The 13,186-nt window shown below is 42.2% G+C and overlaps 1 protein-coding gene and 2 pseudogenes across 1 annotated transcript; 2 read left to right on the forward strand and 1 right to left on the reverse strand.

The window, feature by feature from the left end:
• Positions 1 to 1,885: 1,885 nt before the first annotated feature.
• LOC117847409 (uncharacterized) lies at positions 1,886 to 5,121 on the forward strand (annotated as a pseudogene).
• A 531-nt stretch (positions 5,122 to 5,652) lies between these two features.
• Positions 5,653 to 9,142, forward strand: LOC117847625 (uncharacterized; annotated as a pseudogene).
• Positions 9,143 to 9,718: 576 nt separating this feature from the next.
• LOC117847612 (uncharacterized) lies at positions 9,719 to 12,821 on the reverse strand. Its single transcript, XM_072292384.1, has 6 exons — positions 11,724 to 12,821; positions 11,560 to 11,627; positions 11,228 to 11,404; positions 11,027 to 11,068; positions 10,430 to 10,794; positions 9,719 to 10,308 (listed from the first exon to the last, which is right to left on the reverse strand). Exons 1-6 carry the CDS (start codon positions 11,831 to 11,833, stop codon positions 10,180 to 10,182), a joined length of 891 nt encoding a protein of 296 aa, XP_072148485.1. The 5' UTR covers positions 11,834 to 12,821; the 3' UTR covers positions 9,719 to 10,179.
• Positions 12,822 to 13,186: the final 365 nt, after the last annotated feature.

The raw sequence follows: 13,186 nt of genomic DNA on the forward strand, positions 1-13,186 counted from the left end.
ATATTTGGATGTCAAATTTCCCAGATTTAGGAGGTCTATCAAATGTATATGCCCGTTATAAAAAATCAGGTGCACATGTCGTCGCATAGCGTTTTTTGTCAAAAAAGTGATAGAAAATATAAATGAGGAAAGAAGTCACTACCATTGAACCATTCATGTGCACAAGAGAAGCCTCTGTATGATACCTCAACTCCTTTGCTCCTGACTCCATCCTAGCCGATGCGCCATTGCTGCCACAGACCCACAGTGCCATTACCTCTCACCTATCAGCCGTCTCACTGCTGACCGCGCCAGAGTGAAGCCTTCAAGGTTTGGTCATGCTTTTGTATCTTGTTACTTTCTCAAGACACTTGTATACCTGGCATTTTGTCGCATAAGGTTCGGCCATTCTTTCGAAACTTCACAGCTGGTACCTTGCGAGTTGTGACGATTAGCAGCTTTATAGGTTTGGTAATGATTGTCCTAAACACTATATTTTAAAAACAAAGACAGCAGAAAATAAATGTTGCTATTATTCAATAGACAAAAATAAAATTTCTCCAGATCAACCATCTTAACCATCCATCTCTGAAGCCTCTACATTTTTCTTTTTTCCTCCAATGTTCAGCACCAACTCCCCTCTTCACTACAAAGGGACATACACTCACTCAACCTGTTCGCATCCTCATCCCTAGCGGCCTTACATAATCCCACCAGATCCTAGAAAGGGGTGGTAATGTGGGGTGGTAATGGATCCTGACCCTCGTACCTTCTTCACAATCCAACTTAGCTCTTTCTATTTTTAGCTCAAAACCATATATTATTTTAACCCGATACTTATTAAGCCTGATCCTTAAATTTGCTAGACTAAATTAGAGGGCCCTTTACCACCCCGCTCCACTAATGCCCGTCGGCCTTCCTTCGATCCACCGATTGCGACTTGTAGCACCCCGCCCCACCGTACCGATACAGCCCACCACCTCCCAAAATCCTTATTCTAAACCAAGCACGAGAGAAAGAGAAAAATCCCTGACTACCTCATTAATTTCCAAATCTTGAAATCCTAATCCTTTCACCCTCACTGGCCGAATTTTACCCTGGACTGAAGTTTTCAATTAATTTCAGACACTTTGGAGCACATGAAGTGTGGTACTCCCTCCCTCCCAAATTGTAGGTCGAAACTTTAGATTCATAATTTTTACTATGTATCTAGATATAGTGTATATCTAGGTAGATGATAAACTTAGAAATGCTAAAATAACATATAATTTGGGACGGACGGAGTAGAAACTAGAATTTTTGCAAAGAATGTTAAAGAAAGCGAGGGTCATTTTTTGGTGAATGGAAATCATTCAATAGACTTTGACATATCTGTGCTTGATGCACCCAATTGTATTTGGGACTTGATGTCCAGTGATTCGGTCGACCCGCTGAGTCATCTAACATAATTTTTGAATTACATAAAAAATAAGTAATACTTTTGGGGGAAAAAAAGTTAGGCTGTGTTTGTTTGGGTTCAAATGTAACGTATCGCATTACATATGTTTAGTTACGGTGATTTGAAATTAATTGACACTGTAATCGAATCTCTTACCTAAATAATATACAAGCTTGTTACCCATCCTCCTCTACCGTAACAAGATACAATACCTACACTGATTACATTACCACAGTGCAACCAAACAAAAAGGTTAATCACTTATTCCGTCGCCAAATATATTATAATTTGAATCCCTTTATGTTTATATTATTTTAGCACGAACCAAACACTACCTTAACGTGAATCATTTTGCCTTTTGTTGCGGGACTAGTGATGCCATATCAATAATTTAGCACGAGGCCAAAAAAATAATAAACTCTGGCCGTGGAGCCAAAGATTTTTTTTTAAAAAAAGGTGGTAGAGCTGAGAAAGGACCGGCCCGGGCCTTGCCTGCCTAGCCTATAGTCCGCGCCTGGCAGCCGCCCGGCCCAGCCCTGGGGGGAGAACCGCGGAGGAGTTCCCTTGCCAAGTGACATTTGCGCGGGACTTGCGTGAAGAAGGGGCGAGGTTCCCGCGCCCTTGCGACGAGGGTTTTGTGTCACCCGCCGCCACCGTCAGGCCTCTCTCGCTCCCCGTTAAGGTACCTTCCCATTCCGAATCGCTCGTGTACTCTTGAGGCGTCGCGTGAGTCCGCGCTGGGTTTCAGAGCTTTCTTGGGTACGCCTTACCTCCCTTTGCAGCCTTACCAGCAGGGATTTGGGTCAAGTGTTTTCTCCTGATTGAGATTAGGGATTTAGGGTTCATTTTAAGGTCCGATGATAGGTAGACGGTTCACATTTCAATCATTTTCTTTGGTTTCCTGAAGGCCCATTCCTCTCCGTTGTTCATATGAACTAAGCAAACAAAAAATCGTGGTTTTATGTGAACCCTTATTTTAGAAGTAAATAGATATAGAAATTTGTCGAAAAAAAGATAGAGAAGCAAGATTGCGCATCATAGATTGGTTTAGCCAACCTTTGAATTATTCTAAAAAAACAACTAAGCAACGAAAGGAGGTATCTTCAGGGCTTGTTTGATTACTTCATGATTTTTTTATGATGTACCTGCATCAATTGTAGTCTTTTTGCTAAATGATTGTGAATTACCTCTCAGGAACTAAGCTTCTGAGATGGATAATGGGGAAAATGATTCAGTCAAAGAAAAGGAAGAGGAGCACGGATGATTTAGATGAGGATTACCTCGTGGAAATTCGAGATCATTTGGATGCCATAATTGCAAGAATGTTCTATTCTTCAGGTTAATCTTAAACTTCAAATCCCTCTGTTTATGTTGCATGGCTTGTCCTTTAGCAGTCATTTACATTTGCAGGCCTATCATTCAATGTCGCAAGGAACCCATATTATCTGAGTTCGTACGCTTTGGCCACCAGGAAGAACGACATTCCTTATTGCACAGATGTAGAAAAGGATCGAAATCACTTGTCTTCCCAAATTGCAAGGATGTTCTATTCTTCAGGTTGACATCTTAACATGAAAACTTTTCTTTTTATCTTATATGGCCTGTCATTTAGTGTGTAGTTTGCACCTGCATGCTTACCATTCAATGTTGCAAGGAACCCATATATGCGTAGTTCATTCTCTATTGCCTCCATGGTCCACATTCCTGGTTATGTACCTCCTGGGCCCAAGCAGCTGAAGACATCTCTTTTACAACAAGAAAAGACTCATATTGAAGGCATGCTAGAGACCATCAAAAGTACATGGGGGAAGGCAGGTGTGATGATTACAATGCTGATGGGTGGTCAGATGTTGAAAGGCGACCAGTTATAAACATTTTAGCTGTCACTGAAAGCGGACCAGTCTTTTTGGAAGCAATTAACAATGAAGATGGGGTTAAGACTAAGGAGTATATCACAAATAAGCTTATTTCTGCAATTGAAAATGTTGAGCCAGAAAATGTTGTCCAAGTTATCACAGATAATGATCCTGTTTGCAGATCTGCTGGTGCTCTGATTCAAGAAAAGTACAGTCACATTCAGTGGACGCCAAGCATAGCTCATACTTTAAGTCTTGCCTTGAAAAATATTTGTGCTGGTAAGAGTAGCGAAGACGTCGACCTCAGAGATTGCCATTGGATTTCGAAAGTTGTAGATGATGCAACCTTCGTCAAGAATTTCATAATCAATCACACATGAAGTTATCAATTTTTGAAGAGTTTAGTAAGTTGAAGATTCTTGTTATTGCTGACACACGTTTTGCTTCTGATAATTGTGATGCTAAAGAGATTCCGGTTGATCAAACAATCTCTGCTGAGGATGGTCATCAGTGATCAGTGGCCTGCTTACAGGAAGGGTAACATAGAACAAGCACGTATTGTGAAGAGAAAAATTATTGATGACTTGTGGTGGTATCAAATTGAGTACATTCTTGCTTTCACTGAGCCTATATATTCAATGCTACGCATGGTTGACACTGAAAAGTCGTGTTTTCATTTGATCTGTGAAATGTGGACTGATATGATTGAGAAGGTAAAGGCTGCCATTTATAAGCATGAAGGGAAGGCACCTGAAGAGGAATCAGCATTTTACTCTGGTGTGCATGACATTTTAGTAGATTGGTGGAGCAAGAGCAAAACTCCACTTCATTGTCTAGCACACATACTAAATCCGAGGTGAATCTTAGCTATTAGTTACTAAAGTGGCTTTCTAGTTTTTTTTTTCAAGCCATGACTTCAATGGTTTAATCTTTTGCTCTCTTTTGCAGATATTACAGTGTCAATTGGATTGATGAAGTTGCTAATCGTGTGCCCCCACATCACGATGCTGAGATGTCTGATACAAGAAACAGCTGCTTGAGGCGATTGTTTCCTACAACAGATGACTAGGACAATCAAACAACAATATGCAGAGTTTGCTCTTCTGGGGACAAAATATTTCAGCTTGGCTTCCATGGTCGACAGGGACGAACTTGACCCAAAGACATGGTGGGTGACCCATGGAGCTTCAGCGTCCAAGTTGCAGAGCTTGGCTCTCAAGCTTCTCTCCCAGCCTGCTTCGTCTTCCTGCTACGAGAGGAACTGGAGCACTTACGATTACATAGCGGAGATCATGAAGAGTAAACAACGTTCAAAATGTGCTGAAGATCTGGTGTCCGTGCACACAAATCTGCGGCTCCTATCGAGGACCTTAGAGTATTACCTTACTGATCCAGAGTCAAGGCTGTGGGGCGTGGGTGGTGATGACTTCCTTGGTTGTGTGCTTCAGAGCGCCAACTTCTCAATTGATGAGCCAGAGTTTGAGCTCATGATGCTTGAAGACGACTATCGTGATGGTGGAGAAAACCAAATGGCGATGGAGAAAGTGGCCATTTAACTCTGTTCCTGCTTGGCTGGTGTTGTCTCTTCCTTCCTGTAGTCGGGTTTGCTATTGGTTATTGTGTTGGTTGCCTTTGGTAGTATGCCATGCATATGCAGAGCTAGGTATTTTGTATGGAAAGATTGGCTGCCGTAGAGAACTGGAAAAACTTGGCGGTTTTGTGTTGGGTAATGCTGCTGTATTGCATCAGTGGTGCAGAATTCACCTGACCAGTTAGTTCGATGGAATGCTTGTGATGTTGATCAACTTTCCTTTGTGCGCTATCGTGTATACACGCACGGGTGATACATTGCGTTGAAGCTCTATTAATTATGATGTACTTATCCGTTTATTGTAATTTTGTCCTAAGTCAAAAAAAAAGCTAACGCCTACAACGTGTTAAAAGATTGACTTAGAACAAATTAAAATGACTTATATTTTGAAACTAAGGGAGTATTCAGAGCTCACAACTAAGTTCAAAAGAAAAAATAGAACATCCGGTGAAAGTAGAAGTAGAACTAGAACTCCTAAACAATGTGTATGCTTTCTTACTGACTCCTTGTCAACTAATAATTTTTACCACAATTTACATTTTATTTATTTATAGTCAGGATATTTGAAAATTATATAACTAACTTTGTCATTTGCGTTAAAGATTTTACATTCATGCACTTCATTTTAAAAAAAATTCGTGCACCTATGTAACAAAGAAGCACCTATGCAATTATCTTTGTATTTTGTTTTGAACTGATTTCGCAAATATTTTACAACAAACAATACTAATTAAAGTTTTTTTAATTAGTATTCCTATGACCCTTGAGTTGGAGCGATAGCAAGCAAAAATTCCGACATGTGGGGCCGGGGAAGTTTGGGCGGGGCAGTCGAAGAGGCGACCGCACTTCCCCTGGCCCCTAGGCCCTACTCGGCTACTCCAGAGCCAAGTGAGGTTTTGCGCGGGTTCTGCCTCCTGGGGAAAAAGGGGAGGGCGAGTTTCCCGCCGTGACGCCGCCGTCCCGCGAAGACCACGACGAGGGTTTCGCGTCGTCCGCCGGGAAGACATCACCGCCGTCGCCGACGCCAGGTATCGATTCCGCCTCCTCCTTTTCCCTCTCATTTCGTTACCGAGCTTTCACCGCGCAAATCGCTAGCTTGGCTCTTGAGGCGTCGCGTCAGGCCCCACGGGGGCGTTCAGAAATTTATTGGACCGATTTAGTCCTCTGTTGCGGCCCTAGGAAGTATCAACAAGAAATGGTTCAACAACTTCTGATTTCCCAAGTGGGAGATTAGGGATTTAGGGCCTTGTTTCGAATCCCGATAATGGGGAGAAACTTTGCTATGAAAATATATGCTTTATGTGAATTTTTATTTTGTTAAGAAAACTGTTGCATCATAGATTCAAAGAACTTGTAGATTTTTGAAATTTACTCATTTAGTTATGATGTCTTTGCATGAACCATGAAGTATAATCTTTTCACTACTACTAGTAACTACTGCAACTATTGTCATTTCTGAAGCCTGGAGATGGCAAGTGGGGATAATGATTTTGGAGACAATGCTGAGCCCCTATGGACACATGTTGACGTTTTGGAGGGGTCTGGTTCACTTGATGAAGATAATGTGAGGTTCCTATGTGACTACTGCAATCGTGTCTTTCATGGAAACTATTCAGCGGTGGAGGCACACCTGCTTGAATGGTCTCGGCATGGTGTTGAAGATTGCACAGGGTTGACAGATACTATCCATACACAACTTGAGAATGAGTATGTCGCTGCAGAAGATTCAAATGCAAGAACCATGCCTATGGATATGCCCTTAACACATTCTGCTACTAGCAGCGATTCTAGTGGCAGGTCAGTCACAGGCAAAGCTATAGTTCAGCCAAAGAGACGAAAGAAGAGCACAGATTTGCATGAGGATATTCGTGTGATGTTTCGTGATCTTTTGGATGCTGAAATTGCAAGACTGTTCTATTCTGCAGGTTAATATTTAAAAGTTATTTTTTTATTTATATTTTATGGCTTTTCTTTAATGTTTGTTTACATTGGCAGGCTTGGCGCTTGATGTTGCAACAAACCCATATTATGATATCTCATTTTCTCTAGCCAGGAAGAAAGACATTCCTGGTTGCACTGATGTAAAAAATGCTTCTATGGAAAGCCAAGATCACTGGGCTTCTCAAGTTGCAATGATCGTCTATTATTCAGGTCAACATCTTAAACTTGGAAACTATCCCTTCATCTTGCATGGCTTGCCATTTAGTGTTTAGTTTGTACTTGCAGGCTTGTCATTCAATCTTGCAAAGAACCCATATTATCATGGTTCTTTATCTGTTGCCACAATGGTCCACATTCCTGGTTATCCTCCTCCTGGACCTGAGAAGCTGAAGACAACTCTTTTGAAATAAGAAAGGGCTCGTATCGAAGGTGTGCTAGAGACCATTAAAAGCACGTGGAGGAAGGCAAGTGTGACAATAGTTTGTGATGGGTGGTCAGATGCTGAAAGACGACCAGTTATCAACATTCTAGATGTTTCTGAAAGTGGACCAGTTTTTTTGGGAGCAATTTACAATGAAGATAAGGTGAAGAGAAAAGCAAAATATATTGCAGCAAAGCTCATTGCTGCGATTAAAGATGTTGGTCCAGAAAATGTTGTCCAGGTGATCACAGATAATGATCCTGTTTGTAGAGATGCCGGGGTGCTGATTGAAGAAAAGTACAACCACATCCAGTGGATGCCAAGCGTTGCTCATACTAAGTCTTGTGTTGAAGAGTATTTGTGCTGCTATGAGTAGTGAAAATGTGACCGTCAAAGATTGTCAATGGATTTCAGATGTTGTAGAGGCTGCAACTATTATCAAGAGTTTCATAGTGGATCACTCCATGTCGTTGTCAATGTTTGATGAGTTCAGTAAGTTGAAGATGCTTACCATTGCAGGCACAAGATTTGCTTCTGATATTGTCATGTTAAAGAGCTTTCGGTTGATCAAGCAATCCCTTCAAAGGTTGGTCATCTGTGACCAGTGGTCTGCTTACAGAAAGGAAAATATGGGACAAGCAAAAATTGTGAAGAAGAAAATTCTGGATGACTTGTGGTGGGATCAAGTTGACTACATTCTTGCTTTCACTGAGCCCATATATTCAATGATACGCGCAGTAGACACTGAAAAGGCTTGCCTCCATTTGATCTATGGAATGTGGACTAATATGATTGAGAAGGTAAAGATTGTAATTATGAGTATGAAGGGAAGGCATCTGAGGAGTCAGCATTTTACTCTATTGTGCATGGCATTTTAGTGGATTGGTGGAGCAAGAGCAAAACACCACTTGATTGTCTAGCGCACACACTAAATCCAAGGTGAATCCTAGATTCCTAGTTAGTAGCAAGCGACTTTCTTGTTTTCCTTTTTCAAGTCATGATCGATGCTACCTTTTGTTCTCTTTTGTAGATATTACAGCAACAGCTGGATTGACGAAGATGCTAATTATCTACCCCCACATTATGATGCTGGGATTTCTGAAATGAGAAATAGTAGCCTGAAGAAACTGTTTCCTGAAGCAGACGACCTGAAGATAATTAAGGAAGAGTATGCAGGGTTTGTTCATTTGGGAAACGAACATTTCAGCTTGGACTCCGCGGTCGACAGGGACATACTTGACCCAAAGACATGGTGGGTGACCCATGGAGCTGCAGCACCGAGGCTGCAGAGCTTAGCGCTTTTTTTTTTCTAGAATACGTATGAGAGTTGTGTATCTTTGTATTAAGAAGAGCGAAATAAAATTTTTACAACACGGGCCTAACCGGACGCACGCAGCAGAGCTTAGCTCTCAAGCTTCTTCACCAACCCGCCTCGTCTTCCTGCTACGAGAGGAACTGGCCGCTTACAGCCTGATCCATAAGATCATGGCAAAGAAACGGCGCCCTGAATGGGCTGATGATCTGGTGTTCATTCACACTAACCTGCGTCTCTTTTCACGAACCACGGACCGCTACTAGCCTACTACACGGATCCAGAGTCAAAGCTGTGGGATGTGGAGGGTGATTGCTTCGAGTCCAACGTCGTGGCTGGTGTCCTCGAGTTTGCCACCCTCTCGCTCGATGAGCCGGAGTTCGAGCGAGAGATGATGGAAGGGGCTGACCGTGGCAAGAAAAACGAAATGGCAACTGAGGAAGCTTAGCTATTTACCTGTGTTTTTTGTATTGTCGTCTCATCCATGTAGTCTGGGTTATGTAAGCTTAGCTAGCCGGATTTTCGGTGGTAGAATTATGCTATGATGTGTTATGCAGAGCTGGGTAGTTTCAAGGGAAAGGTTGCCTGTCAAAACTGGAAGCCGGATGGCTGGCTCCCTCCAGTACCCGTAGTATTCATTAATTTCTCCCAGAATGCTGCAGTGGGTTTAGTATTCTGGGAACGATCGAATATCATTGCTAAGCTATCATGGCACTGGGCTTGTACAATCAGAGCAATCCAATGTTTTTTAGATTTAGGAAATAGGTTCCAGCCTCAACAATCAAGTTCTGAAAGCGCACAGCTGATGATTACAAAATGCAGTACCGAGACTACAGACACCACAGACAATGCACAAGTTCTCTCTTCCTCTTTAGATAGCAGCGACCAACACCTAATCTAGTTAGTCCCCTTGAAGATGATCTGCAAATACGAGTTAGGTTTTTTTCTTTTGAAAACTACATTCCTACTCAACCAAATAGCCCAACAAGCGCCGATGCACCAATTAAAAATCGATTTCTTAACTTAGATGAAAACTTCTAAGCCCAGAACCAAATAAATTAGCTGTGGAATGCGGCGGCTGAATACCAAAGGAGATGGAAACCATATTCCAAAAGAACCTTGCCGCATGGTATTAAAAAAATAAATGTCAAATGGTTTCTTCTGAGCTACAGAAGCAACATTTAGCACATCCAATCCACTTTCTTTTCACAAGATTATCTTTAGTTAGTATGACTCCCTTCCTAAGATACCAAAGAAAGATTTTGATTTTAAGTGGAAGTTTTAACTTCAAAGAGAAGAGCAATCAAATGCGTAAGAACAAAAATTCGGAAACTAAGTTCGACAAATTATGGGTGCTCCACACCACAATCATGAGCACACGTTGCTATCCATTTACAATCCTTTTTTTTCGAAACACCATCCATCTACAATCCCGTCAAATCAATCTTCTGCCAACACATAAAAAATTCCTCTTATCTTCGATGGGGGAAAAATGATATGGAGGCCATCCATCTCAGCAGTTCGGAAACAACTCCAAGATTCAATGCTCAATTGCTCAAACGACCACGTCCAGTCTTTGCAAATATAGCCTTCGGCTTCTTCCATCGCCTTCCCCATGCTATAACTGTGAATGCCAAAGTCTTATGGACACATTTCCCAGGCAAGATGCATCACATCATCGTCAATGTATGGGCGCAAATCCCACATGAGGCAGTATCCTTCAAGCTCTGATGGCAGCGTTTTTAGGGATAATGCACCAACAATATTTTCCTGTAGAGAAATGTAGTCTTCACTGATCAAGAGGGTGAAAGAAACAGAATTGGGATGCCATGGCCCGCAAAATGTAAAGTGGAAGAGTAAGTGAACATTCTGACACACCGACACAATTTACCTGCATCGCATAGTCAAGCTCCAACATGTTGTGAACAATGATCATCACAGTAACAAGAAATACATCACTGTCCAATTGATCTGCACTTTTATCCTCCTGCAGTAGATGTAACATGTTACCCGGTTTCCACCTTACTTCATCATTGTAAACAGCAAGATATTCTCTGTTGAAAAGAACACTATGTAAATGATTAGTAAAAGGAAATGTTTGAACAGAAACTTCTACCCCAATGATGCACGAATCAATAGTCAGCTTGCTGTCAATGGTATGACTGTCTGAAACTTTCAGAGCACTTATATTGGCGGTTAGGGTGATGGCATAGACATCCTCGACTAGACATTCAAGCTCTTCAAGCAAAGTCTTAACTAGCAGAAAATAAAAAGAACAGCAGGTCAGTTAGAGCCAAGAGTTTCACAAACATGATAAGAAGGAAATATATAAACCCAAAGCTCCAGTTAATCGATGATGGCAATTAATGGCAGTTTGTAGAGTTTACAAGATTGCAGTGAGGTCATGCTTTACTATTACTTGCTTGTGAATACTGAATAGATTAAAGATTAACAAAACTCATATAAGGTATGAAGAGTGATCAAGTACCTTTGTTTATGTGATCCTTAAGTCCATCTTCACACGAGTGTACTGGTACAAGGAAAAAAAAATCAATGCCAAACTGATTAAAGGGTATGAAGGTATCATTAAAAATGAATGATTATCTTACTGTCCGAATCTTGCATATTCAGTAATGCCTCAGTTCGAAAAACAAATGCACAGTACGATAAAGAAGTCATATCAACCATTAGCATGCAGGAATAAGAAAATATTTTTCAAACTCGCACTGATTTATGTTTGAGATATTTTGGCAGTGAAGCCTGCAGCCAGCTTCCAGATACGACCTCATTCTGCCAGAGCTGTTAGATTTAACTATCTGACTCATGACATCTGATCCGTTAGGAATCTGTGGGCTTCGAAAATACCCTGCAATAGATAATTCAGTGCTCTGTTACAGTACAAAATACCCATCGCAATGTTACAGAGTAAATGCATAAAACTGAATCATATAAACTGAACCTTCATGGGTTATCGGTTGTGCCCCCACAAAAGGGGAAGGAAAGCATATCAGAGTTACTAACCAAGATCCTGACGGAATCTCACAAGCAATCGCTCCCCAGATTTAGCTAGCTCCTCGAACCGAGCCACTCTGTGTGACATATTGAAGAGCCAATACAGTGCAGGTTAATGGAAATTTCAGTCCCAAAAAGAAAAGGATTCAGACCACAAAGAAATGATGACATACTTGCTCATGAACTCCATGAAGACACCACGGCAAGTGTTCTCATCCTCGCCAACCGCGATGGGCCGCGGGGGTCGCACTGGCATGTCGAGCATATCTGAAGCCTCTGCCATGCCTACAAACTTCCACGGAGCTGCTGAACTGGGATTCTGCCCTGCTGCCTGTCCTGCTGCCTAAGCTGCCTTGTTGACTAGTGCTTCATCGACCAGTATCCCCCCTGCCACTCGAACCCTGAGTGTCGGGAACAGCCAAAATACTGTCCTACTCTTTCTGCTCTTTTTTTTTTGAAACAAACTCTTTCTGTCCAAAATACCAGTTCCTCTTCTTCTTGGGCTGCTGAACGGCCTGCTCTTTGCCCTATCCCTGACTTAGACTCACGACCCATCTGCGACAAATGCTGGGTGAGAGCTACGTACTCCACCCGTCCCAAATTATAAGTCGTTTTGATTTTTTAATTTATATATTTGCTATGCACCTAGATATATATTATGTCTAGGTGTATAGTAAAAGGTACTCCCTCCGTTCCAAATTGTAAGTCATTCTAAGAATCTTGGAGAGTCAAAGTATCTCAAGTGTGACCAAATTTATATGATAATATAATAACATTTATGATGTCAACTAAGTATCATTAGATTCTTTATCAATTATATTTTCATAGTATATCTATTTGATGTCATAAATCTTCATATTTTTCTCTATAATTTTGATCAAACTTGAGATGCTTTGACTCTCCAGAATGACTTACAATTTGGGACGGAGGGAGTATGAATCTAGAAAACCCAAAACGAGAAATATAACTAGAGACAAGAATACGTCCTAAAGCAAAGCAAAAGGTCGATATGGGACTGGGTTCAACTTGAACTCCATGAATGTGAATTGAATTTCCACTAAATTGAAACTGACGGCATAAGTGTTGCTCAAATTTGAAGGAATCATGCATGAATTCAAACTGAAATGAGCACTAGGCATGGAAATGGTACGAAATTGATGAAACAGAAGCACATTCGCGTCCAACTTGAAAATGGCATGGAGCGGAAACAAATTTCACCAAATACGACTCGGATCTGAACAAATCCGCAAGAAATCGAGTGAATCCGAGGCACGTGCTCACCACTGCACGGGATTGGAAAGGGGAAGCAGTGAGAGGGTCGTAGGCGACGGTGAGGACGACGGCCGGCGGACACGGGCGGCGGAACCGTAGCTCTAGGGTTCGCTGGGGCGCCGCTTTCGTTAGCGAGGCGGTGCGGTGGGGCGGCGGCGCGGTTGCGTGTAGGGGCGGCGCTGAGCTGACTGCGGAGAAGCGGCGACGCACGGCGGTGTGGGCGGGAGGAAGGGCGGGAACCGGATCCTCTGACCCCGACCCCGCCGGCTTCGTCCGCCCCCAATCCGCCGTTCGATCGCAGGATCCAGCGATTCTGCTACACGCTTGCTCCGGACTGCTTGCTTTGTCTCCGATTCATGCGGCC

The sequence above is a fragment of the Setaria viridis genome, chromosome 3, assembly GCF_005286985.2.
Source record: "Setaria viridis chromosome 3, Setaria_viridis_v4.0, whole genome shotgun sequence".
Classification (NCBI taxonomy): domain Eukaryota; kingdom Viridiplantae; phylum Streptophyta; class Magnoliopsida; order Poales; family Poaceae; genus Setaria; species Setaria viridis.

Coding starts and splice junctions, on each gene's coding strand:
- LOC117847612 (XM_072292384.1), bottom strand. CDS start 11,833: ATGGCAGAGGCTTCAGATATGCTCGACATGCCAGTGCGACCCCCGCGG. Junction 10,795..11,026: donor TAAGGATCACATAAACAAAG/GTACTTGATCAC, acceptor ATTTTCTGCTAG/TTAAGACTTTGCTTGAAGAG. Junction 10,309..10,429: donor AGCTTGACTATGCGATGCAG/GTAAATTGTGTC, acceptor ATTTCTCTACAG/GAAAATATTGTTGGTGCATT.